The 27,268-nt window shown below is 47.2% G+C and overlaps 1 protein-coding gene across 4 annotated transcripts; it reads left to right on the top strand.

Moving 5' to 3' along the window:
* Positions 1 to 7,311: 7,311 nt before the first annotated feature.
* SLC39A13 (solute carrier family 39 member 13) lies at positions 7,312 to 22,509 on the top strand. Of its 4 annotated transcripts, none has more exons than XM_083164390.1 (10): positions 7,312 to 7,394; positions 10,822 to 11,042; positions 12,096 to 12,209; positions 15,233 to 15,366; positions 17,356 to 17,448; positions 17,547 to 17,636; positions 17,745 to 17,795; positions 17,879 to 18,011; positions 18,257 to 18,356; positions 21,042 to 22,509. In XM_083164390.1, the coding sequence occupies exons 1-10, from the start codon at positions 7,327 to 7,329 to the stop codon at positions 21,115 to 21,117; spliced, it is 1,080 nt and encodes a 359-aa protein (XP_083020516.1). In that variant the 5' UTR covers positions 7,312 to 7,326; the 3' UTR covers positions 21,118 to 22,509. The 4 variants fall into 4 exon arrangements, with proteins under 4 accessions (XP_083020516.1, XP_083020519.1, XP_083020518.1 ...); XM_083164393.1 differs by lacking the exon at positions 7,312 to 7,394 and adding an exon at positions 7,465 to 7,662; XM_083164392.1 differs by lacking the exon at positions 7,312 to 7,394 and adding an exon at positions 7,748 to 10,288.
* Positions 22,510 to 27,268: the final 4,759 nt, after the last annotated feature.

The raw sequence follows: 27,268 nt of genomic DNA, 5'->3' as shown, positions 1-27,268 counted from the left end.
CAATCCTACATTATCCATACCTCCCAGCATGCCCCTCTCCAGGAGGACACAATGCTCTGTTCCTGGGCTTCCCTGGTAATGTATGATTGCCAGCACCTGTGGTGACACCTTTCTTAGTTATCAGTTACCTAGCTCCCCACAGGTGCTGGCAATCATACATTGTACATACCTCCAAGCATGCCCCTCTCCAGGAGGACACAATGCTCTGCTCCTGGGCTTCCCTGGTAATGTATGATTGCCAGCACCTGTGGTGACACCTTTCTTATCAGTTACCTAGCTCCCCACAGGTGCTGGTAATCATACATTATCCATACCTCCCAGCATGCCCCTCTCCAGGAGGACACAGTGCTCTGCTCCTGGGCTTCCCTGGTGATGTATGATTGCCATCACCTGTGGTGACACCTTTCTTATCAATTACCTAGCTCCCCACAGGTGCTGGCAATCATACATTATTAGGGTTACCACCTAGTCCCTTTAATTCCGGACACATATTAATTACACAGGTTCTGTGGCTGGCTGACTTCAAGACTCCACTTCACCTGATTTTAAACTGCCACAGAACCTGTGTAATTAACATGTGTCCGGAATTAAAGGTCCTAGGTGGTAACCCTATACATTATCCATACCTCCCAGCATGCCCCTCTCCAGGAGGACACAATGCTCTGTTCCTGGACTTCCGTGGTAATGTATGATTGCCAGCACCTGTGGTGACACCGTTCTTATCAATTACCTCCTAGCTCCCCACAGGTGCTGGCAATCATACATTATCCATACCTCCCAGTATGCCCCTCTCCAGGAGGACACAATGCTCTGTTCCTGGGCTTCCCTGGTAATGTATGATTGCCAGCACCTGTGGTGACACCTTTCTTAGTTATCAGTTACCTAGCTCCCCACAGGTGCTGGCAATCATACATTGTACATACCTCCAAGCATGCCCCTCTCCAGGAGGACACAATGCTCTGCTCCTGGGCTTCCCTGGTAATGTATGATTGCCAGCACCTGTGGTGACACCTTTCTTATCAGTTACCTAGCTCCCCACAGGTGCTGGTAATCATACATTATCCATACCTCCCAGCATGCCCCTCTCCAGGAGGACACAGTGCTCTGCTCCTGGGCTTCCCTGGTGATGTATGATTGCCATCACCTGTGGTGACACCTTTCTTATCAATTACCTAGCTCCCCACAGGTGCTGGCAATCATACATTATTAGGGTTACCACCTAGTCCCTTTAATTCCGGACACATATTAATTACACAGGTTCTGTGGCTGGCTGACTTCAAGACTCCACTTCACCTGATTTTAAACTGCCACAGAACCTGTGTAATTAACATGTGTCCGGAATTAAAGGTCCTAGGTGGTAACCCTATACATTATCCATACCTCCCAGCATGCCCCTCTCCAGGAGGACACAATGCTCTGTTCCTGGACTTCCCCGGTAATGTATGATTGCCAGCACCTGTGGTGACACCGTTCTTATCAATTACCTCCTAGCTCCCCACAGGTGCTGGCAATCATACATTAGCCATACCTCCCAGTATGCCCCTCTCCAGGAGGACACAATGCTCTGTTCCTGGGCTTCCCTGGTGATGTATGATTACCATCACCTGTGGTAACACCTTTCTTATCAATTACCTAGCTCCCCACAGGTGCTGGCAATCATACATTATCCATACCTCCCAGCATGCCCCTCTCCAGGAGGACACAATGCTCTGTTCCTGGACTTCCCCGGTAATGTATGATTGCCAGCACCTGTGGTGACACCGTTCTTATCAATTACCTCCTAGCTCCCCACAGGTGCTGGCAATCATACATTATCCATACCTCCCAGTATGCCCCTCTCCAGGAGGACACAATGCTCTGTTCCTGGGCTTCCCTGGTGATGTATGATTACCAGCACCTGTGGTGACACCTTTCTTATCAGTTACCTAGCTCCTCACAGGTGCTGGCAATCATACATTATCCATACCTCCCAGCATGCCCCTCTCCAGGAGGACACAATGCTCTGCTCCTGGACTTCCCTGGTAATGTATGATTGCCAGCACCTGTGGTGACACCTTTCTTATCAGTTACCTAGATCCCCACAGGTGCTGTCAATCCTACATTACCAGGGAAGCCCAGGAACAGAGCATTTTCTCCCTCATGGAGAGGGTCAGGTAGGTAACCCTGATTTACATTCATAGTGGGGTAGGTACATTCCCCAAATAGTGCAGCTCTGTTTGCCTGAATGGTTTCGAGCTCAGTAAATGACTTTTGACTGTGTAGTAGAAAGTTGCACATTCTGCGGACAGATAGAGGCATTGCAGGTACAGCAAGTGCAAGTGAATGGCGTGCTTCATAGTTACAACACTGGATGCAATGCTGCCACCTAGCGTGACAACTGGGGCATCACACTCTTCACTCCTTTAATACACGCGGTCACTGGCTATTGGACAATGGTTGAGGCCGATTTCCGCACGCTATATTGCCAGTACACACTTAGGTGATGTAATCAATGACATTTTGTACTGTCCTTCATTACATTGAACTGGGTCGCACACAATATCTTCACAAGATAGTCATGCTGCGTCGGATGATATTTCTTTCAGATGTGGGAGCGCGCAATTATGGATACGCATTAGACGATTCAAACGATTTGTCATTACAATTGTGTCAATATCGTCTAAGTGGTAGATTTAACAACAAGTGATATTTCTGTTATCAGTCGATACAAGATTTAAATGGTGATCCAGCCAATCAGCTCCTATCTGTTTTGTGGTTGAAGAATAACAGGAGCCGATTGGCTGGATCACCATTTAACATCGGTAACAAGTGACATTCACTAAATCTGACCCTTAATATGTAAAGGAATATTGTTAATGGATTTCTATTACGTTAAGGTGCCCATACATCTGCGATGTATTGGGGCAATCCCTCGATCCCCGGGAATGGTAGATATTGAACATGTTTAATCACTTCAGTGGTATGCCTGGATTTTTCTGATCCCAGGCTGTCCTGGGCACAGCACCAATATCAAAGTGTGAGCCAATGGTGCCTGGCAGCTGTGCACCGTTACCTCTTAGTGGAAGTTACCCTCTCCTGTCACTGATGACCCCCCCCCCCCCCCCCTCTGTTCCGGCTCCCCTGTCGCTGCTCCCAACTCCATTGGTTGCAGTGAGCAGGCGGCAGGCTCTGGGATGTTTGGCGTGGCTTGGGGGGACTCGGGAGTGCTCGGGAGTTTGGGTCCCGGAGCCTGTCACCTGACTACGCTGCCTGATGGGGACACTACGCTGACTACGCAGGGCTGCTGCTGGGACACTACGCTAACTACGCTAGGCTGCCGTTGGGCTATGCTGACAGCGTAACCTGCCGCTGTGAAACTACACAGGTAGCAAAAAAATAATTTTTGTTTATGTTGTGGAAAACATAATTTACATTAGTTAATTAGTTCCCTGCCTCCCACCGCCATTGTCATTAATACATCCCTTTCCTTCCCGCACCACAGTATCATTAATAAACCCCTTTACCCCTACAGACAAAATGATTGGTTTAGCAGATTGGAGATCTGCTGAAAGATTGGACAAGTGTGTAGGTGAGGATTGTATGGATATTATGTGATCAGAAAGAGGGAAAGAGAAAGATTTGTCTCGGTGTGGTGCACCAATAGAAAGAGACTACTGGGCCCCATACATCAGCAATTAATTGTGACAATCCTGAGATCTGGAGATGATTGCCACAATTAATTTTAGATGTGTGGCCTCCCCCTTTTGGCAATCCCAATCAAAAATTAATAGGGTTCGCCAATCGATTGTTGAATCAGATTTTTAAACATGCTTAATAATCTGGTATTATCTGTGGATCTTTTTATATGTGTGGGCATTCCCAATTCGTCTTCTTCATCTATTTACATTATGAACAGCTGAAATGACAATCGATTGGGCAATTTCCAGATATGAAGATGCAATCTTTAGATGGAAAAATCTGCCGATCACTGAAATAAATCTGTAATGTGTGGGCAAAGTCAGATAGATTGTAGAATCCATTTATCTGGCCCAAAAATCCCATGATCTGGAAATCCATTAATTGTGATTGCTAATGTATAGGGTCCATAAGTCCAAAAATCTAACTTTTATTAGTTTATTTCTAAAACAAGCGAAATATAAAAAAACACATATGCACATACAAATGAGGAAAGGTACATATTAAAAAAAATGCACGTGCAAGCGTGCCGTGTGTGCTGAAATAAATTTTATGCTATGTAGACCAATGTGAGACCAGCCTTCTATGTACCAGACTTGACACTCTGGTACATAGATAGAATTAGATTTGGGTGAGTTATTTTGTTTCTGTGCAGGGTAAATACTGGCTGCCTTATTTTTACACTGCAATATAGATCTCACTTTGAAGTAAAACCCCACCCAAATCTAATTCTCTCTGCACAAGTTACATCTGCCCCACCTCCAGTGCACACGGTTTTGTCCATCTAAAGCCCCGTACACACGGGGGAGATAAATTGCTCAGTTTCTCCTTTTCATCAGCGACCAGAGATGGTCGCTGATGAAAAGGAAACTGCCGGGGGAGCCCGGCAGTGGTAATCAGCTGGTCGCAGGAGCATGTTCCTGCGACCAGTGATCACTACAGGGGTAAAAACGGGAGCGCGCACCCGGCGAAATATCGCCGGTGCACACTCCCATCGTGGGCAATATGATCGCTTAGCGACCATATTTCCCGCCATATTGTACAAAATCGCTCCCATGTGTACGCACCTCTACAGTCAGCACACTGGTTCAAAATCAGCAGGTGCTCCCTGACATGTTTCGCCGTCCAACTGACAGCGTTTTCAAAAAGCGAAACATGTCAGGGAGCACCTGCTGATTTTATTGGGTTACATTGGCTGCATTTGGATCCCCTGCTTTTGGAGAAACAACTTGTTTATCTACTACACTTGGATCGTCAGCTGGACTAAGTACCATCTTGTACCATCAATTTTGGGATACCACCACCTGCATATTAAGGATTACAAGGATGCATATCGTTGAGGATACCCACAATTCCATTGGGTTTGACACCTTTCCTCCTGGGTCACTTATCCCACAAGGTTTATGGACCCCGCAATTAACCAGCTTCAGGACGTATAAATCCAATATCACTACAAGTGCCTCCAATAAGGACAATACAACGGGAATCCACTCCTATAACCCTTATACATATTCTATTTTTTATTTATTTTAAAAATCTTTTTTTGTATTTTGTTCTATTATGTCTATTTGTAATTATTATTGTGTAAATGTTTTTTTATACCCATCGAGTGGTTATAAATCCACCATATATTGTGCATTTAGCAAATAAAATTCAATATTGTTTTGACATCAAACCATATTGATCCAATATTTAGCGCTCCACATTTTTTTTATATCTATAGGATTCCCTCAGTGGCAGAAATCGATCCACCGGCAATGAGTTCCAGAATGTTACTGCTCTAACGGTGAAGAATCCTCTTCTTAATTCATTATGGAATCTCTTTTCCTCAAGCCTCAGTACATGCCCGCGTGTCCTAAGAATAGCCCTGTTATACCCACATGAATGCGCATCAACCCGGGATTTTGGTATGTCTGAAAGGGTCAACCCGGGTGTTAAAGCCCGGGTCTCCTACCCTTCTTTTTACCTAGGTCGAGGACCCGGGATTTACGACCCAGGTTGACCTTTTCAGACTTAAGAAAAACCCGGGTTTTTCAGCAAATTACCAGGTAGAACTGCTTTACCTGGTAATTTGCTGCTGTAAGTGTGAAGGGGTGCAGGCTGCTCCTGTGAAAATGACCCAGCAGTCAGAATGCTGGGTAATTACTGGGTAGTACATCTAAAAGGGGTATAACTGAACAAATCATCTCCCAGTTCCATATGATTCCCAGTCCTGTATGTGAACATACTAATCATATCACCTCTCAGCCTCCGTTTCTCCAGTGATAACATATTCAGCCTGGTTAACCTATTCTTGCATTCTAGTGATTCGAGACCTTTTACTAGCTTGGTCACCCTTCTCTGCACCTGTTCCAATTCACTTATGTCCTTTTTAAGGTGCGGTGCCCAGAACTGAACACAGTAGTCCAAGTGCGGTCTCACCAATGCCTTGTAAAGAGGCACTATCACATTGGCATCCCTTGAATCCATACCCCTATTAATGCATGCCAGTGTCCGGTTTGCTTTTGCGGCTGTACTTGAGCAGTGTGCACTATTACACAATGTATCATCTATGATGACCCCAAGTCCTTCTCTACAGCAGAATTCCCTATAATAACTCCATTTAGCCTATAAGTAGCTTGCTCATTTTTGTTCCCATAATGAATAACTTTACATCTTTCAACTTTAAACTGCATTTTCAATTTTTCTGCCCATCTTTCTAGTCTTATAAAGTCACTTTGAAGTGTATCCACATCCTCTCCTGAGTTAATTTCCTTACTTAATTTCCTGTCGTCTGCAAATATTGCGATTTTACTCACTATGTCACTTCCAATATCATTAATGAATATATTAAACAAGGAGGGTCCCAATATTGAACCTTGCGGGACTCCACTTTGTACCTTACCCCAGCTGGAACGTATGCCATTGTGTAAACGGTCTGATCTGGAGTCTGATCTGCTGACAGATTGGACAAGTGTGTACCCATAAAGATTGGAGCTTGCCCCACAATTTCGAGGGGTTGTTCTTAAACGTAGAATTTTGAGGGCTTGTGCGACCAATTGTGGGGGTCATTCTGGCTGGCTTGCTAAGCAGTGAAAATTTGCTGCTTAGCGAGCTTTCTAACTCCGCCCACCGGGCGTGCATTCCTGCCGCTTTGCAAATTGATGTGAGGGGCCGAAATCATTTCATGGTCGTCGACCAGCGACTGATTTCTACCCTGCTCGCAAATCTGTTAGTCTGTGCGGCGCTCAGGTCTGAGAGGCCGAATCATCCGGATCCGAGAGCTGCCCGTCTGCGTTCGCATGGGGACGACCAGCGTTTTCCTGGGCGCACCCAGCATTTTCCTGGGTACATTCAGGAAACGCAGGGCGTTGGCATGTGAACACCCCCTGCTCGCCTCCATCCCACTCCCTACATGGGTGCGCCACAGCGACTGTGCAAGTTGCCGAGGGCTTTTAAGCACATACAGTTAGTACAGTATATTATAAATAAAATTATTGATGTTACTTCAGTGCTGATTGGTTGCCATGGGACACTGCTCCTCTGGCTCCCTTCTCCCTTATCACTGCTTCATACATCTGCCTGATGTGGGCGATTGAACAACAGATCGCCCAGTGTGTACCCGGCTTTGATTGGAATGTGCGCTCAGATTTACACACTGCAGCTTGTCTTATGTACTATCCCTATCGCCTCCTGTTTGTTATTGTTATTGGACAGGTCACAGCAGGGCCGGCCAGCAGGTGAGGGGCCAGGGCTGCAGGTGAGGGGCCCGGGCTGCATGTTGTGGCCCCCCCTGTATACGTGCTAGGGGAAGCTGCTGCTGCAGCTGTGTAGCCGGAAGTACTCCCGCGACTCGTCCCCCGACTCTGACACGTGGCTCCGGCGGAGGGGCTTGGGCAGGACTCGGGGTGACTGGGCGGAGGAGGCCGGGGCAGGACTTCGGGTCACTGGGCGGAGGAGGCCGGGAGAGGATGGCAGGGAATGGGATCGAGTGGACGACCGAGAGCGGTAATGTGACTTTATCCGCATTGGAATGGCTGCAGCGCTGTCAGCGAGCCGGGGAAGCGAAGGACTCGGTGCCAGCCCAGAGGGGCACAGTGGACAGGAGTCAGTGGCAGCCCAGAGGGGCACAGGAGTCAGTGCCAGCCCAGAGGGGCACAGGGACAGGAGTCAGTGGCAGCCCAGAGGGGCACAGGGACAGGAGTCAGTGCCAGCCAAGAGTGGCACAGGGAGGCAGAAGTCAGTGCCAGCCCAGAGGGGCACAGGGACAGGAGTCAGTGGCAGCCCAGAGGGGCACAGGGACAGGAGTCAATGCCAGCCAAGAGTGGCACAGGGAGGCAGAAGTCAGTGCCAGCCCAGAGGGCACAGGGAAAGGACTCAGTGCCAGCCCAGAGGGGCACAGCGACAGGAGTCAGTGGCAGCCTAGAGGGGCACAGGGACAGGAGCCAGTGGCAGCCCAGAGTGGCTCAGGGACAGGAGTCAGTGGCAGCCCAGAGTGGCTCAGGGACAGGAGTCAGTAGCAGCCCAGAGGGGCACAGGGGCAGGAGTCAGTGCCAGCCCAGAGGGGCACAGGGGCAGGAGTCAGTGCCAGCCCAGAGGGGCACAGGGAGGCAGGAGTCAGTGTCAGCCCAGAGGGGCACAGGGAGGCAGGAGTCAGTGTCAGCCCAGAGGGGCACAGGGACAGGAATCAGTGCCAGCCCAGAGGGGCACAGGGACAGGACTCAGTGCCAGCCCAGAGTGGCACAGGGAGGCAGGAGCCAGTGTCAGCCTAGAGGGGCACAGGGACAGCCCAGAGGGGCACATGGAGGCAGTGCCAGCGCAGAGGGGCATAGAGAGGTAGGAGTCAGTGCCAACCCAGAGGGGCACAGGGACAGGACTCGGTGTAGGACTCAGTGTCAGCCCAGAGGGACACAGGGACATGACTCAGTGCCAACCCAGAGGGGCACAGGGACAGGACTCCATACCAGCCCAGAGGGGCACAGGGAGACAGGACTCCATGCCAGCCCAGAGGGGCACAGGGAGACAGGACTCCATGCCATCCCAGAGGGGCACAGGGAAACAGGAGTCAGTTCTAGCCCAGAGGGGCACAGAGACAGAATTCAGTGCCAGCCCAGAGGGGCACAGGACCCCCACGATGGAGAAGAGCCCCTGTAAGTTGGGATTCTGATGTCGGTATAGTGACCGCGGAATCCCGATTGTCAGGAGATCATCCGGCACCCCTAACCCAGAGGGGCACAGGGAGACAGGACTCAGTGCCAGCACGGAGGGGCATAGTGACAGAACTCGGTCCTAGCTCGAAGGAGTACAGGGACAGAATTCAGTCCTGGCACAGGTATATAACAGGGTCCTGGCACAGGTATATAACAGAGAGGCACAGGTATATAACAGAGAGGCACAGGTATATAACAGGGTCCTGGCACAGGTATATAACAGAGAGGCACAGGTATATAACAGAGAGGCACAGGTATATAACAGGGTCCTGGCACAGGTATATAACAGGGTCCTGGCACAGGTATATAACAGGGTCCTGGCACAGGTATATAACAGGGTCCTGGCACAGGTATATAACAGGGTCCTGGCACAGGTATATAACAGAGAAGCACAGGTATATAACAGAGAGGCACAGGTATACAACAGAGAGGCACAGGTATACAACAGAGTCCTAGCACAGAGAGGCACAGGTATATAACAGAGAGGCACAGGTATACAACAGAGAGGCACAGGTATACAACAGAGTCCTAGCACAGAGAGGCACAGGTCAATAACAGAGTCCTAGCACAGAGAGGCACAGGTATATAACAGAGAGGCACAGGTATACAACAGAGTCCTAGCACAGAGAGGCACAGGTATATAACAGAGTCCTAGCACAGAGAGGCACAGGTATACAACAGAGTCCTAGCACAGAGAGGCACAGGTATACAACAGAGTCCTAGCACAGAGAGGCACAGGTATACAACAGAGTCCTAGCACAGAGAGGCACAGGTATACAACAGAGTCCTAGCACAGGGATAACTTACATGTGGCACAGTGCAGGCTCAGACTTCCTGCTGCTGCTGTGGAACAACAAGTCCCAGCATGTATGTATAATGCCACAGTATCTGTCAGCCACAGGTTGCTTGTCTTTGGAATAAGAATATAAATGATCTATTCTACTGTATGTTAGTTGCTGCAGTCCAGATGTGTGGAACTACAAGGCCCAGCAAGCCCGAAACCACAGGGAGCATGAGCCTGGTCTAATGAGCATCAGAAGTATGTGGGTTACGGTCACAGCGTTGGGAGCCTGGGACACTAGAAGTGGGCAGGATGCGGTGAGACTAGGGGATGTGGGTGAAGTGAGAGCTTTGAAGTGGGCACAGCGGCAAGAGTGAGGGTGCAGGTGAATAGCAGACCGCGTCACTCAGGAGCAAGTGGGTGTGCAGGTGAAGTAGGCTTGGTTGGAGCATCGCTTTTTGCCCGACACAAGGAATACATATATTTCAGTCACTTTAGATGTGGTAAAAGCCCTCGTTTTGCTATGGGATCTTGTGGCATGCATTCTGAACTCCATTTCCAGGCATTTCGTGTCTCCAGCTGTCAGACGCTTACCCAGCATGCCTAAGGGCGTACATTTCTCTGCCAGCAATTACAGCGCTGGGTGTGTATTTGTGTATGTTAATACTAAAACTCCACATCAACCAATGGACCGCGAGCACCTTTATGTAAGGATAAGTTGGGGGAAATCTAGACTTCAGAGCCTTATTGCACTCAACGTAGGATTAGTTCGGGTGTATGTAACAAGGGCGATGTTGTGTTCTGTCGGTGTAAGTAGACTGCATTCATTGCCAGGGGATCAGCCCTGAGGCCCTCTCTTCATATTTGTCCAGTGAACCCTATCTCCACTTCACCTTGGGAACCTTTCATGTGTTAAACTCAGTCACAGGAATTTTTGGGAGTCCCTGCACCACAGCATAAGTATACGGTTTACCCGGAAATTTCCAAATCCATACTGGGTTTGTGTTATTGTTAGTCAGACTTGTTCTGTATAATTCAGACTGGAAACCATAGCGGGGTAACTGTGAAGCATTTTGGCATTGGTTAGTGATTGACGTATTATTTGAGCTACTAAGCGGAGACTAAACAGATGTCTTTCTCTCACTGGTTTCCCTTTGGAATACTCCCACCGTGTAGGATGATGTGGGGCAGGATTGTGCCTTGGCTGTGCTTCGCGTTTCTGGGCGTCCGACTTGCTACTGGATGTGCCCCAGGCAATCGAGCCTGTGAAAATGCCAACTTCTCCACCGTGGATGCCTGGGTCTGCTCCTTGCTTGGCTCTCTGCTGGTGGGGCTTAGTGGGGTGTTCCCCCTCCTGGTCATTCCCACTGAAGCAAGCTCCGCTCTCACGTCTGAAGGTAGGGACGCGTCGACAACTTATGTTTCCCATTGTAGCGCTGGTGGATGTTTCTGAGCCCATACTCCTGGGGTGCCATACATTATAACCTGTAGCTGTGTGCAGTCCTGTGGGGACCCCCGCCTCTAGCCCGCATGCGTTATTTACGATCTGTAGTTTGCACACCATATGAAGTTGGTGTGAAACCTGTTTTCATGTTACAATAGGGTCGGGATTATTGGGTCGTCCCTAATTATGTCAACACCGTATGGTCAACATACATAGGTCAACTGAGTTATAAGTTGACATGGTCATTAGATGAACATGGAAAAGGTATATCAGTAAAAATGTCCATAGGTGCAAATGGTCAACACAAGCAAAAGGCCGACATGGAAATGGTCAACACAAAAAAAGTTGACACCATTTATTTTTTTAGGACACCATTTATAATTTTACTCTCCATTTAACCCCAATTAGTGTACCGCGTACCCCCGCATGGCTCACAACCCTTTCGCAAGGGTACTATCCCAAATCCTAGTCCACATTGTCTAGGTCTACAGTCACTAGGTTAACTACTAACAGTTGACAGTGACTAAGTCGGCAACTAAGAATTGTCGACATACCTTAGGTTGACATTGGTCGAAGGTTGATACAAGATTGGGGTCGAGAATGAGTTTTTCATGTTTTTTGGGGGGGTGGGGTTCTAAAAAGTGGGCGTGGTACACTTATACGGTGCACCAAAAATGTGAAAACCTCATGTCGACCTAAAGCTTGTGTCGACCTTCTGTCAATGTCGACCTAGTGATTGTCGACCTAGACAACGTCTATCATCTATACCGTAACCGTCCATGTGAATGAAAAAGTTCAGAACAACAACAAAAATAACTTGTCAACCATTTGAACCTGTCGACCTTTCATGTGTCAACCTATTGACCATGTGAATCAAATGCATGTCGACCGCATGGAGTCGACCTGTCGTCCCGATACCGTTGACATAGTTTGGTAGATTATAAATGGATGGCCGGTGCGTCTGCGGAATATGTTGTATTCATTCTGTTTGTTTCCCCAATCACAGAGGGCACCCGGAGACTGAAGCAGCTGCTGAGTTTTGCCATTGGCGGGTTACTGGGGGATGTGTTCGTCCACCTTCTGCCAGAGGCCTGGGCCTACACCTGCAGTGCCACCACAGGTACCATCTATTAATTAGCACCTAGCGGTACATCTACTACAGCTTCTAAAAGTGAAAAGGTCGGCTGTTGCCCATAGCAACCAATTAGATTCTTGCTATCATTTCTTTATTGCATCCTAGAAAATAATAGAATCTGCTTGCTATGGTCAGATCGCTTAGATATGGGGCTTTAATCGCCCCAGGTGTATGCCCCATTACTGTGAGGCTGGGTACACACTTTGCCGATGGCCACCGTGACCAATGGACCCAGCAAACGTGCAACCAATATTGTTACACTATACACACTTACCAATCAGCCGCACTGTGGGCCTTATTCTAGTTCACTCTTTCTGACAAAATCCTTCTTAGATGGACAAAACCATGTGCACTGCAGGGGGCAGATGTAACATGTGCAGAGAGAATTAGATTTGGGTGAGTTATTTTTTTTCTGTGCAGGGTAAATACTAGCTGCTTTATTTTTACACTGCAATATAGATCTCACTTTGAAGTAAAACCCCACCCAAATCTAATTCTCTCTGCACAAGTAACATCTGCCCCACCTGCAGTGCACATGGTTTTGTCCGTCTAAGAAGGATTTTGTCAGAAAGAGTGAACTAGAATAAGGCCCTATATGTCTGGCTAGGTGGGCATTTAAATTTGCACACCCATTTTGCACTTCATAATATATCATTTGTCATGTTCATGAACTATATATTGTGTAGTGTGATATATGGCATTAGTTAACCAATATAAACATAATGATAATGTTCAGGTAGACCACCAATATCTGTGTATTAAAAGGCTAATGTATTGGGTGTGCTGCGCTCCCTTCCTGATACTGTATCACATCCTAACCCCCAATTCACATTATGCCAAACAGTATTGCCTTCTATTCATATTGTGCAACACAGTAGTGAACCCCTTATTCATATTATGCCTTCCGTTCGGATTATGCCATATAGTGCCCATAATTTATATCATCACACCCATTTCACATTATGCCATAAAGTAATGTCTTCTATTCATACTGTGCAGCACGGCAGTGAACCCCTTATTCATATTATGCCACAATTCACATTATACCAATAGTATAGGTAATTGTTATAGTAAGTAGCTAGCTTGGGATGCAGTTACAATCCCGGCGGTCGGGATCCCGGCGTTCAGAATCCCGACGCCGGAATCCCGACCGCCGAAATGCTGACACATTCTCCCTCCATGGGTGTCCACGACACCCCTGGAGGGAGAATAAATTAGCCCTCGGCATTTCGGCTGTCGGGATTCCGGCTGTCGGGATCCCGACCGCCGGGATTCAATACTGAATCCGCTAGCTTGGTGTTCAGAGTTATGTAATTCTGAGCTGGATAATAATGAATGCCCAACGGAGCTTCAGGTTTATATGGCTACTTATTGTAAAATCATATACCTTTACCTGGGACATAAATGTTTTTTTTCAACCCATATATATCCTGAGGATAACAATATATAATAAGTTCTTTTTAGAAAACCAGTATTTCATGCAGTATATTGAATAACGCAAAGGTAGACATGTACGTACAAGTCTGGGCATGACATGTCCAGACTGGAATATAGTATGCACGGGGGTGGGGGAGGTGAGACGATGGTGACGTGCGGCACAGTAATATCTGTAGCTAGAGGCATGCGGCTATGTCAGTATTGTGACCCGAATGTTTATGATTGGGACTCCGATACAGCCGGGGCCTGGAGGTAGTAGCGAGCTAGTGATTAAGAAATGTGATTGTAAAGTGGGTGTTGTAATCGCTTGGGCGACATTACCCTGTGAGGCCATTTCAGACCCGTTCGTTCGGGTCTGAATTCGGGCCTTCCCCGATGTTTGTTTGGAACTGCGCGTGTGCATGAGTTTCACACGTCCCCATAAAACCGCTCAGTGTTCCCCTGGCAACGCAGTTGTGTCGTTGACTGCGGCTGACATCACATGAACACCGAATAACAGTAAGTATAGACTGACTTATCCACGAACAGAAAAACTCATTCGATGGTCAGGGACCATCGAATGATTTTTCAGCTGGCCGTATGCGATGGGATGTATTCTTGTAACGGGAGGCAGTCAGCATCCCGGCAGTCAGGTTGCCAGTGTTTAGTACACCGGCATCCCGACTGCCTTCAGAAGATCGGCGTCGGAACATTGAATCCATCAGGATGCTGACGCCAGCATAAAGACAGCCGGCGTGCCAATCGCTGAGTATGCGGTGCAGGTTAGGGTCAACCTGGGATGGGGGGGAGTTAGGTTTAAGCACTACTGGGAGGGACTCAGGTTTAGGCAGCTAGAGGGTGGAAGGTTATGCTTAGCCTGTACGGTGGTGTGTTAGGCTTGGGCCACAGGTTATAGAGGTTAGGTTTGGGTACTAGCAGGGATGGTTAGGGTCAGGCAGGATGGGGGATTAGGCTACTGCTACAGAGGGTTGGGGGGAGGTAGGGGAAGTGTAGGCAGACATACCTGACCCCTGTCGAGATTCCCTTCTTTGGGCTGTAGGCATCGGTATTGGGACCGCCGTCATTTTGACCATCGGTCATACGTATTGTAACTTGTAACTAATTGGGATGTCATAAATCCACTATAGATAATATACACTTCAGTAGGGTAAGAAATAAATCACCGCACAGGTCAAGAGGCCCCCACTCTAGAAAAACAAACTCAAGACTTTCCTGTTTACTCAAGCATTTCCTTAATTATAGTATAGTTTATAAAAAATCTTTTTCTATACTTCATTGTTCCTGTACTGTATTACATTCATTCTATCTGTTAAGCACCTTGACTCCTATTGGAGAAAGAGTGATAAATAAATACAATTATGATATTATTAATTAGCTAATTTAGTATATAAGGTGGTTACTTTGGGTGTGTGGTATTCTACCCTCCATTTCAACAATGGCTAAAAATAGTTTCATTAAAATTAAAGTTATTTTACAATTGTGACTTTATAGTGACTGACCTCTGACCCTTCTGCTATCCTTATCATTTGTACACTGTCCCATATGTAATAAAGTTGGTTTTGTTCCTGCAGGAAGCGCCCAGTCTCTCCAGCACCAGAGGCTGCTTGGACTCTGGGTCATTATTGGCTTTCTCACCTTCCTCATACTGGAGAAGACCTTTTCGGATGAAAAAGACAAACAGCAAATGACGCCCATTTCCGCTCCAGTGAGTGAGTCGCATTGGGTGCAAATCATTTGGGGTGGTAATATTTCACTGTAAAGCTGCCCATACACTAGTCTGTTTTGGGGTGATTTCACCCAATCCCAACAGATCGGGCCTAGAAATCGGCCCAAATCGGATGTGTTTGATGCCCCCCTCAGGTCCAATGCGCGGTGACGTGCGCATCGGAGCTGAGCTGGAGGTTGGACCTGCTGCCCATCCGACCTCTGACCTGGCCCACCTTCCGGCGGCGGGGAGCGGGGTCGTATGTGAACGAGTCGGATGGCCCATACATCGCAGTAGTGTATGGACACCTTTAGGCTAGGCCCTGTCCACCTTCATTATATCCACCCTATGACCCTTACCCCCATGATACATGGCTGTGGGATGAATATTAGCCAGTGATTTGGATAATATACTGATAACATGTAAGGCACAGATTCTCAAACTCGGTCCTCAGGACCCCACGCAGTGCATGTTTTGCAGGTCTCCTCACAGAATCACAAGTGATATAATTAGATCTTTTAAAATGTGTCGATGAGTAATGAGTGCATGCTGCCGGGTGACCTGGAAACCGTGAACTGTGTGGGGCCCTGAGGACCGAGTTTGAGAACCCCTGATATAAGGGACTTCTGTATTTACCCTGCAGCATTCTTTGCAGGGGGCTTTCTTGTGAAAACCATCCACGGAAGGGATTACCAGCCTCGGAACTGACAGCAGCGCATATGAACCCTAATTACTGTAAATACCGAGCGTCTTGTGACAACAGTGTAAATACATTACTTGAGGAACTAAGTGCTTGGGAGCGTTAAACATACAGCTGTGAAATGCTTATTATTTAGAATCAGGATTACTGCTTTGCTGTTATCCGACAACCATAATAACAGAATAATTACTCATTTATCATACATTAATCGGGGTATCGATTCGATGTTTCCGGTTTCAGCTCGCCTAAAGCTTGTAGTGACATAGAGCCTGATTCGGGTGCAGCGGCGTCCACGTATGGTCTTCTGCCAGTCACACGTGTGCGATATTATGCAACTACTACTACAAGCCCCTCCCTGGTAAAGTGGCCCCTTTAAGTGCCATCGGTCGCAACATTGAAATTTACACCAGCTCATTGCTAGGTGCTAGTTGTCCATCAGTGTATGACCTCCTGTGTGTGTGATGCATAATCTCTCATATTCTGGTGCTAAAATACAGACCATGCTGTGCTAGAAGCACCAGGGCAGTGAGCGACACCCCTGGCAGGGTTGAGGAACTGCATGGGTTTTGGAAGATGCAGGGTACTAAAATGAACGCTAGTTAACTGGGGGTTGTCTCAGATGTCTGATGTGGGCGCAGCCAGCAGATGTGAGGAAGTTGCCAGCGAGGGTCTTCTTCCTAAAGACACCACCTGCGGCATTAACATATGCACTCAGATATAGTGCGTCCATAGTTGCATCACTGATCCACACTGCATCCAACTCTGAATCAGCCCCTGTCCTCAGTCACTTACCCCATCCGCTCTATCTGACAGTGATTGGTTTAAATGGCAAATGAATAAAACCTGATTTATATTTTATTTATATCAACGTTTAAATCTTGGTCAAAGCCACCAGTGATCGGCCGTTCCTGACAGATTCTGGAGCCCCTCAGTGTACTGGAGAGTGTTAGAATCTGCCTTGGAAGGGGGTTGTCCGCTGAACATTGTGTTTTCCTATATCGGCCACAAGGGTTTTATTCCTCCCAAGTGTAGGTGAGAACTACAATCTACTAAGAGCTGACTGAGAAAGGGTCAGCTCTGTGTAGAGGAAGGTGGCAGGTCAGCAGCAGGGGTGCCCAGGCTAATCAATGTGGATGTAATATACCACAGCGTAAGTTTTGGATGTCCGCTCGTAGGTCAACCTGAACAAGGAGCCAAAACTTATTCTTATCAGATTGTTTGTGACTTATATGAGGCAGTGGCTTAGTCTCAGCTCTGTGATCACCTGCATTATTTTTTTTATCCTTTAGAAAGAGGTCACAGGTGTTTTACTGAACGGGAAGCATGAAGTGAGGAGAAAGCAGGATGTGGTGGAAAAGAGATCTGCAGGTGGTAATATTAAGGTAATATCATGCATATAGCGCCAAGTTTCCTACCAACAAACCCCTCCCCCCCCCCCTCTCTGATAACCGCTTGGTTACTGTCTGCTTGTGCGTTACAGGTGTGTGGCTACCTTAACCTGTTGGCTAACACCATTGATAACTTCACCCACGGCATGGCTGTTGCAGGCAGTTTCCTGGTCAGCAGAAAGGTAGGTCCTGAAACGATCTGTACCCCTGTTGTTAAGGACTTCAGTAATTATTCCACTTATGACACTACACTTATGGGGAAATATGCTAATATGTTGTTCTTCTGCCAGGTGGGAATCCTCACAACGGCGGCCATCTTGTTACATGAAATCCCTCATGAGGTAAGTGCAGTAGTTCCCTCCCGTTAGTTTGGCTTGCCCACCTACTGTATGTGCACCAGCTTCATTGTGCGCCACTTATACAGGTGGGGGATTTTGCTATTCTTCTTCGCGCTGGCTTTGACCGCTGGAGTGCAGCAAAGATGCAAGTAATGACGGCCATGGGTGGATTCCTAGGTGCCGGCTTCGCTCTCTGTGCGCAGTCACCCAAAGGAGCCGGTAAGTACGCTGCTGACGCCTTCACTAGACAGATAAATGAAGAATTAGGACCTGCGGCCCTCCAGCTGCTGTGAAACTACAAATCCCAGCATGCCCTGCCACAGTTTTAGCAAACCCTAATAGAAAAACTGTGGCAAGGCATGATGGCACTTGTAGTTTCACAACAACTGGAGAGCCACAGGTTGGCCAGGACATAATTGCCCCCTTTCCTCCCTGGTTAAATTATTTTATGGTTACCCTGGCAGGAGAAGCTGTGGCCTGGATATTACCATTTACTTCCGGGGGATTTTTGTACATCGCGTTGGTTAACGTGTTGCCTGACCTCCTGGAAGAGAAAGATACTCGGTAAGTTTGCGCATGTCCTTTTCCTGGAACCTGAGTATAACGCGTATTGTATAAGTTAATAATAATGAATATTGGCCAGTTTATGAAATCAGTGGTGTAATAACTGTAACAAGCTCTGCTTTGTCATCGGCCAATGAGAGCGTTCGGATTGACAGAGTTTTGTCATGTGGAGATTGTGTTAAGGCCCCCATACACTAGCCGATTTTGGTCAGATTTCAGCCAGATCAGTCGGATCTGGCCGAAATCGGACCAAAATCGGCTAGTTTTGATGTCCCCTCAGATCCGATGCGCGGTCCCGTGCGCATCGGATCTGCGTCGGGTGGTCGGACCTGCTGCACGTCCGACCACCCGACTTGGGACCTAGTGGGGCGGCGCGGCGGTGGAGGGAGCAGGGGGGGCTGGGGACGCTGCGGGGGACAGCGTCTGTGCGGCGAGAAGGTAGAGGGAGCAGGGGGGGCTGGAGACGCTGCGGGGGACACAGGCTGCATAGAGCCGGGCAGGGGGAGCCGGCCGGGAGCTGTCAGTAATGAATAAAAAAAAAAGCCCATACAATGAATGGGCAGCCTGTGATTGGCTGCTGAGCGCTCTCTCAGCCAATTGCTGACTGGCTGAGAGAGCGCTCAGCCAATCACAGGCCGCCCATTCATTGTATGGGCTTTTTTTTTTATTCATTACTGACAGCTCCCGGCCGGCTCCCCCTGCCCGGCTCTATGCAGCCTGTGTCCCCCGCAGCGTCTCCAGCCCCCCCTGCTCCCTCTACCTTCTCGCCGCACAGACGCTGTCCCCCGCAGCGTCCCCAGCAGCGGGGGACACAGACGTGTCCCCCGCAGCGTCCCCAGCCCCCCTGCTCCCACCTCTTAGCGCCCCCCCCCCCCCTGCTCCCCGGGTTTTTTACATGTGATAAATCGAGACGATTTATCACATGTAAAAAATGGCACATCAAGTGCCAATCTAATCAAGCTCCCCCGGGGAGCAGCCGGGGAAGCTCAGGGGGAAGTCGGGGGCGACTTGTCCTAAGGACAAGTCGCCCTAGTGTATGGGGGCCTTTACAGTCCGCTGTTTGATGTCTGATACCAGACTCCTCTCCCCTACAGAAGACTACTGCAGGCTGGCCTGGAAATAGGTTTCCATATTTGTAGGTGACCAAATGCGATCAGATGAGGAGGCACATTTGGGTAGATTAGGGAGATTGTATAGTAAATAACATAGGAGATTGCATGTGGACAAAAGTCAGTGTTATGCACTTTATGACATCACTGGCGGGAGACTGCTGACCCTGCACTATCTGAACGCTGCCTAGGACAGTTATTTTAACACTGCAGCTGCGAGGAGCAATGTAATTCCCGATTCTGTGTACCAGCCCTTTTATTGTGTCTGTCCCAACTTAAATCAACAAAGAGACTAAACAATGACTTAATTTGCCGCACCCTAGTTATATATACATACATGTGACCTAGGTATTACAGTGAGACCTTACCAAGAGCTCTGTTCTTGCTGGGCGGCCCCTGGCAACGCCAGGTGCTGTTCCTGTAAATCCCACAAATGGGACGGGGCCGAGGATCACTGTAGATTTTGGCTACATATATCTGTCCTACATTCCAACAGACTCTACTGTTATTTGGGATTGGGGTTCTGTGGCCTATCTGCCACATGCGTGGCTCATTATCGCATGCTCAGTGCCACGCGTCAGAGTAGTGCAGAGCACACTGCCATTGCAATCTGGAACAGTGGAAAGGTGTTATCGGGAGAGACAAGCTTGGGTTTTGGGGATGCCAGGAGAACGCTCGCTGTGTGAAAGGTTACTGCCGCTTTGTACAGTTGGATTGAGGAATGATAATGGTCTAGGGTTGTGTTTCTTGGTTTTGCCTGGGCCCCATTGTTCCGGGGCAGTAAAATCTCAATGATAACGCCTACAGGGACATTGCTGAGGACTGGGTGCGTCTAACATTGCGGCATCGCTTTGGGGAAAGTCTCTTTCCAGTATGGCGGTGACACTGTATAGCGCAAGTTTGACCACTAAATGGTATTGTGTGATGTAATCCCTGCCTATAGACAGTCATACCTTATTCTGATTCACATGCAGTGTAGTTTAGTGTCTGCATATTTTTCATGCCTGATTTTGAGAATACTGGGAGCCGATTCAGACCGGTTCATTTGTGTTAGTGTTTAGAGGTTTGCACTGATGGAGGTTACATATTACCAAACATACAGGTCATGTTGTACCTGTGGACCTACTGACTGAAGACCTAAATACTGTATCTCTTCCATACCGTACTGTATATACATAAGGAATTGCCTTTGTCTGTTGCTGCGTCTCCCAATTCGGGAGCTCCCCCTGTGACTCATCTGTCTGATCTCCACGTTAAGTAGCCCTCCATTAATTGATAAACAAGTCTATCGCCCGCTCCTCTATAATCTGTTACAGGTGGTAAGCAACCGCTCATTCATCCGCTTTCCTGCTTATATACGAGCTATGAACCAGCTCTGTACACACATAGAGAACCGCTTTCCCATTGCAGTGAATGGGTTACCTGTTTAGACTCCAACCCCTGTTCACCCGGAGTGCTTGCAGGGTGGAAATCCCGACCCTGCTCCTTCACAGTAGGTTATCCCCCCTCTACCCGCGTATCTCTGATTGCTGCCACTGTTTCACCACCCTATCATGCTTTCTTTCCTCTACTCCAGGAACTCTCTGGTCCAGGTTATACTGATAAGCTGCGGGATTGCGGTGATGACCGTGTTGTCATTAACGGTTGAATGACAGCGACAGATCAAACGAATACGAGGCTACTCTTCTCTGCAGTATTGGAGTACACAGCAAGGGATACCGGCATCGAGAACTACCCTGGATGGGTACGACGACTGTTTGCATTCTAGGATGTTCCCCGTTCTACACTCCCGAACTTCCGCTACAGTCACTGGGGAACCGAACAACAGACAATGACTAAGGGAACTACGATTCACCTTTGTGACTTGGCGTGTCCATTCCTCCTCCCGTGCACACACAAGCTGCCAAGGCTTCTCAGTGCAAGCGTGTTGTCCCATGTCTGCTGCGTATATGACTTCAGCATGTATTCCTGCTTCACGCGGCGGGCGGTTTGCCTGGCTCCTTTACGTTTCCTGCTTGCATGCGTCCGTGCCTTCGCTCCAGCTTCTTCTGCTACATAACGGTCGCTGTGTTACCGTGCGGCCAGCGGTAAGCAGGGAGCGTCTTCAGAACGTGTCATTACATTAGAGGGTTCTAGGTGTGCCAAGAGGGAGGGGGCCGAGATGTTATTTTCGTTATGAGAGGTTTTATTACAGATAACTACATTTTATAGCTTACAGGTGAAAAACCTGATTGCACAAACCATTAACAAAGTTTGTTAATTACTGTTACAGATTTTATACCTAGATACAAACCACTGATGAGTTTTAGATGGTTTATTGAACAAGATTTGATTTTGCTGAAAGCAATAAGGAGAGAGAGCGAGAAGGCTTTCTGGTTGTTGGCATTGTATTAGGCAGATCTCAACTAGGAACAGCCGGCAATTAAATCATCTACAGTACATCGTAGTTCTCCTAACCGCCCCCTTTTACACTTGCAAGCTGGGTCGCGTCCAGGATTTTGTACCTGGGTGCGACCCGGTTTGCAAGTGCTTTCAAATTAGCCGCCAAGGGGGTCATGGGAGATGAGAGCGTCTCCCAGCAGCTGCTTTTACACTGAAGTCGACTCAGTTACCTGTTTCCACTGCCCCAGGACCCAGCAGCGTCCTGGATCCAACCCAGATAACTGCCTGGGTTGGAGTCCTGGGGCAGTTGACCTGGGATTGCACGTTTCACCGGGATATGTTTGCTAGTTGAAAAGGGGTATATACAAATCCCACTAGTCTAGGTCAGGGGTGAGCAGAGGTTTACTGTAGCTTTAAGATAGATATCCAAGGTTGCCTTGTGTACTTAACTAGTTTACTTTCCATAGAGCGGTACATGGGTCCCGTGAGCAAGGACTATGCGTGTTTCTTTTATAAATAATATATGTGTACATATGTATAAAGATGGTTTCTACAAGAGTTGGAATAGATCTAATTTTGCATACCTCTTTATGAACATAGATGTTGAGAGATTTCTTAAATACTTTTGCATGTCTTAATAAAGTTTCTATTTATTCCTGGTACGTAAGGCCTCCAGTTATTGCACAGTGCTAGGCAATTGCAATAGGGAAATGACAATTTCCATTCCTTATGTACTGGTTGGTGATAAAAGTGAACAACAAGGTCTTCCTCAACTACCTGGATTGGAGGTCCCTCTAGTGGAGAAACAGCATTACTACATCGCATGTCAAAAGTAGTGGAGAGGACAAGCTGTATAAGCAAGGGGCAGTGTCGGGATGCGGTCGCTAGGCTATGGAGGTCGACACATGAAATATGTCGACATGGCGAAGGTTGGCAGTCAAAAGATGGACATGAGTTTTCACGTTTTTTGAGACGACTTATGCCGACGTTCGCACACAAAAAAACATGAAAAACTTGTCGACCATTTGACTGTCGACCTTCCCATTGCTAGCCTGATGCTTGTGTTGACCTTAGCCATGTTGACCTATTCATGTGTCGATCTAAACCCTGACGGCCTTTAGTGATCAAACTAATGTACGTCGACTTTCATGGTGTCGACCTTTACCCAGTGAGCCTTCGGGATTAAAGTTACTTAAGTGCGTTAAAAATGAAAAGCGGTCTCAGATTCCTTCTATTATTTCTCTATCACATCCTAGAATCTGATTGGTTGCTATGGGTAACATCCTTTTAGTTTTTAGAAGCTTCGGTAAATTTACCCCTTTGACTGCGAATAGATTAATGGTCACTTATTTAGGGCCGTTTCAGAGCCAAGAGTAGAGTGGAGACCACGTGGAACAAGCCGCGAAGCCATTGTGTAGCAGAAATATGCGCCAATAGTCGAAGAGCAGTTTCTTGATGAGAGGACACCGGACGGGAAGACCATGGTGAGAATGATAGATGAAAGAGGTGGAAGAAGGAGTGGAGAATTTGGGAACAGGGTCGAAGAAGTAGGTTGATGTAGAGGAGGAAGTGCAGACTGTGAGGTCGATGATTTTGTTAATAAGCGGTGAAGTTATGAGCAATTAGAGAAGATGGGGGCGTCGTGGGGGAAGGGTAGGGAAACCATCTGATGGTGGTAGAGAGGGGAGAGGTTGTTGGACAGGAGAGATTGCGAGTCTAATGTAGGTCTTCCTGGTGAGAGAGGGTGGTGTAATAGGAAGACATGATAGCGATTCCCGATAGTGGATTCCCGATATAGTTAACTATGTTGGCGGTGCCGCGGGAGAACGATTCATTCACACTGACCCCCCCTGTATATGCAGCCACTTAAAATATTGTCTGATTGAGCTGCATGTACAGATGAAGGTGTTCAGTGATCCGTGGCCGTGCACATCGTTAACAATATTGAACGTACAGTACACACTGGTCGATATGCACACGGTATCGATAACAATATCAACCATATTGTTAATGATATATCGCCCAGTATGTACCCAGTTTTAGGGACTGAGGAACACTGGTATAGGGTAACTGGGGCTACGTCATCTCTTTGTATAACTTCCGCAAACTACATGTCCTGTTGCCAAAGATTGTTGACCAAATCTCAAGACTTCCCTGGTAAAGAGAATGCTGAGGAGCGTGATCTCGCCCAGTGCAGTGTAATAAGCTGGCATTTGCTAACCATCGATGGTAGATGGGCAACCCTATCCCACACACACCAGATCATACGCGCCTGTAGCCTTAAACGGCCTCACATCGCATATTTATCTTATAATAAATCCAGTGAGTGCGTGCGCTTATCTAAATTAAATACCAACAGTTTGTCCATATTTAACTTCAATTCTCGCACCTCATTACTGTTCAAATTAAACAGTGAATATGATAAATATTTCAAAGCGCCCAAAATAAACCTTCTTGAAGGAACAGATTGGTTTTTATCCAGTTTGATTTTTTTTTGGTTTCTTTTGAGATTGTATTGCATTATGACTTATAACAAACTTTTTAAAGCAAATATCATGTTCGTGTTTACTTCCTATTATTACATCTAATTATTTTCTCTTTTGCAGTTGCCTTGATGTCTCTTTAGGGCCGATTTGGACCCGATGGCCGTGGTTTGCGCATGCATGAAAATGCGCATGTGAAAACCCCACAGTGGGTGGGTGCAGGGGTACGCTCAGCGTTTCATGGGTGTACCTGAAAAAACGGTGGTTGTGCCCATGACAAAAACTGAGTGTACCCCAGAGAACGCATGCGTGTCACTGCCTGTTTGGGGCGGGCAGCAGAGATCACATGACATCAGCGCTCATCCCGAATTCGAAGGACGGCGTTCAAATGAAAAGTAAGTCCTGGCTTAGTTTTCATTGCGAACGGAGGAAAAGTCATTCGATGGTGAGTGACAAACAATTTTTTTTTTCTTTGTGTGGCCGCATGTGTAAACATGCCCATCCCCTCGCAAGCTAGTGAGAGGAGTTGATCGTCAGGGCAGGCATTTGGCGGGTGGCGTTGACCTGTTTTCTAGGCTGTGAACATACACAAATGAGCAAATAGGTCTGAATCAGGTCCTTTGCTTATTTCCATACTGAGCAAATGTTTACTAACACTCGTTTCACCTGACACAGGGTCGTCCCTATTGCGAATGTGACTCACGCTCGTTTCGCTTTTATATGTCATATAGGAAAACATTGGGGAAGCCCAGAGATCCTGCAGTGACCTCCTGACAAAACGGCATTCTAAGCTTTGAAAAAGGGAAAGGGGAACTTGGGAATTTCTCGTACAGACTGAACAATCAATTTCATATGTATGAACCAACGTATAATGTTAATCACAGGACACATAGGTCACAAATAGTCTAGTTTGCGGTGCTCCCATGAGTCATGGTAATTATGGCAGAGAGATTTAAGGAGCCACAACATTACTAAAGGGGGCTATATAAATTAAAATACATGAAATACATTTACTGCTGTCCCTCTTTCCTCCAGTTTAGAGGACTCTCATTGCAGCCAGTCCCAGAGGGCGAACCCTTGCACTGGTTAAAACCAACAGGGGCGCCACTGGGCATTAACGGCAACAGCAGATCCTCATATCTGTCTTCACTCACCTAGTTTTAACCCCGCACAGAGGTAACCTGCCCAGATCCGTTCCCTCTCCCTTGAGACACACGGCTGAGGAAAAGGACCACTGAGGGAAACAAGCGGTGAGCTTTGCATTTCCTCCTATCTAATTTCTAAATGCTCAGTCCTATGTCCGCATAAAAGGAATTATCCACATATTGTAAAAGGTTTATAACTTATTTCCATAGGTATCCGAACAGCGATCACCTAGATGATTGATATATTTCGCCGTAGTTTTTAATGTGCATAAGAAAAAGACAAAAAAATTGTTTATTTATATCACGAGCTTCACATGTACAAAAATTCACTTGCACATAAAATTCAGCTGGGGGCGATAGATGCCTCGAAGGATTGTATCAATCCAAATTCTGAGAACCATTTAGTATCCCAGCTGATACACATCCACCATTTTTTGTGGTCAAGTGACCAATCGTATGTCTGTCCCATTATACCCTTAAATGAAACAAAGAAACTGTCACAAATTTCTGATATCATTTAGACTATTATAACTTAATAATAACAAAATTTAATAAGAAGTGCCCCAAAAAAAGAGTCAAAATCTGTCTCTAATTATTGAATGTGAAGTTCATACCACTCGCGTGCTACAATTGTAGCCATACATACGCATACTCGCGCAGAGCCTGGGTACACCAATAGGCTCGGAATATGCTTCTGAATGACGGTGGGACAAAAAAGTATAAGCTAAAAATAAAAAATATTAGCTTTTAAAAAAAAAATCTCTCTTGTGGTTTAACTTGAGCATCTTGTTAGCAAATAATACATTGGAAAATGGCTCTGTGGGGCACAATCAGGGAAACGTTGGTTGTAAACTGGTTCTGAATAATGTTGACTCACTGACTAAATGTATTCCCATGTAGACAGAAATCAACAAAGTCAGCATGCAAATCAGACTGATTACTTTGGGGAGTATTCAATGATTTTTTTTCTCCATGTGCAGCGAATCCTGTTTAGGATTCGCTGCACATTCGCAGGGTTCAGGAGGGCTGCCGCAGGGAGCCGGGGGACGGAGGCAGGCAGTGAGATGTAAGCCTGCCTTCCCCAGAATTTGTGGGGGAGGGCTCCCGGGGAACAGGCAGCAGAGGCTAGGGGTAGGGAGCCACTCCTCTGGTCCCACACATAACAAGCCGGGACCAGAGTGCAGTGAATATATGAATATCTAATGAGCGGCTCCCGGCCCCCTGCTGGTTCGCTTTCGGCGAACAGTGAACATTGAATAGGGTGAATTATATTTCCAGTGAAAAAATTTCACCGCAAGGAGTGAAAACAGCCCGATTTGCCGAAAAAAAACTGTGAATCGGGAGCATTGAATACTGGCCATAGACTTAACCCAACCTCATTAACATAAACGTCATATCGTTCAGCAGTGCATAAAAATTATTGTACTATACAAGTTCCCCGTTCACACTGTTGGCACAAGAATGACGAACTGGCCAAAATGTCAACGGAATAATCCTGTTGACATTTGCGGTGTTGACATATTCAACATGCACAGTAATAATACAGTTGTCCAGCATTCGTGGTCTACATGCAAAAGCAGTCAGTATTTACACTATGGCCCTTATTCTGGTTCACTCGTAAACGAAAATTCCTTCACAAATGGACAAAACCATGTGCACTGCAGGTGGGGCAGATGTAATTTGTGCAGAGAGCCTTAGATTTGGGTGGGAGTTTTACTTCAAATTAAGATGTACTGTATATTGCAGTCTAAAAATAAAGCAGTCAGTATTTTCCATGCACAGAAACAAAATAG

Source organism: Crinia signifera, chromosome 11, assembly GCF_055691185.1.
Source record: "Crinia signifera chromosome 11, ASM5569118v1, whole genome shotgun sequence".
NCBI lineage: Eukaryota > Metazoa > Chordata > Amphibia > Anura > Myobatrachidae > Crinia > Crinia signifera.
The sequence above is the reverse complement of the archived record's forward strand: the minus strand, read 5'-3'. Positions and strand labels throughout refer to the sequence as shown.

Excerpts from the sequence above, each read along its gene's own strand:
- SLC39A13 (XM_083164390.1), top strand. The coding sequence starts at position 7,327 with ATGTACTATCCCTATCGCCTCCTGTTTGTTATTGTTATTGGACAGGTC. Across the intron at positions 7,395-10,821 it reads ACAGCAGGGCCGGCCAGCAG|GATGATGTGGGGCAGGATTG; the intron begins GTGAGGGGCCAG and ends CCCACCGTGTAG. Across the intron at positions 15,367-17,355 it reads TGACGCCCATTTCCGCTCCA|AAAGAGGTCACAGGTGTTTT; the intron begins GTGAGTGAGTCG and ends TTTATCCTTTAG.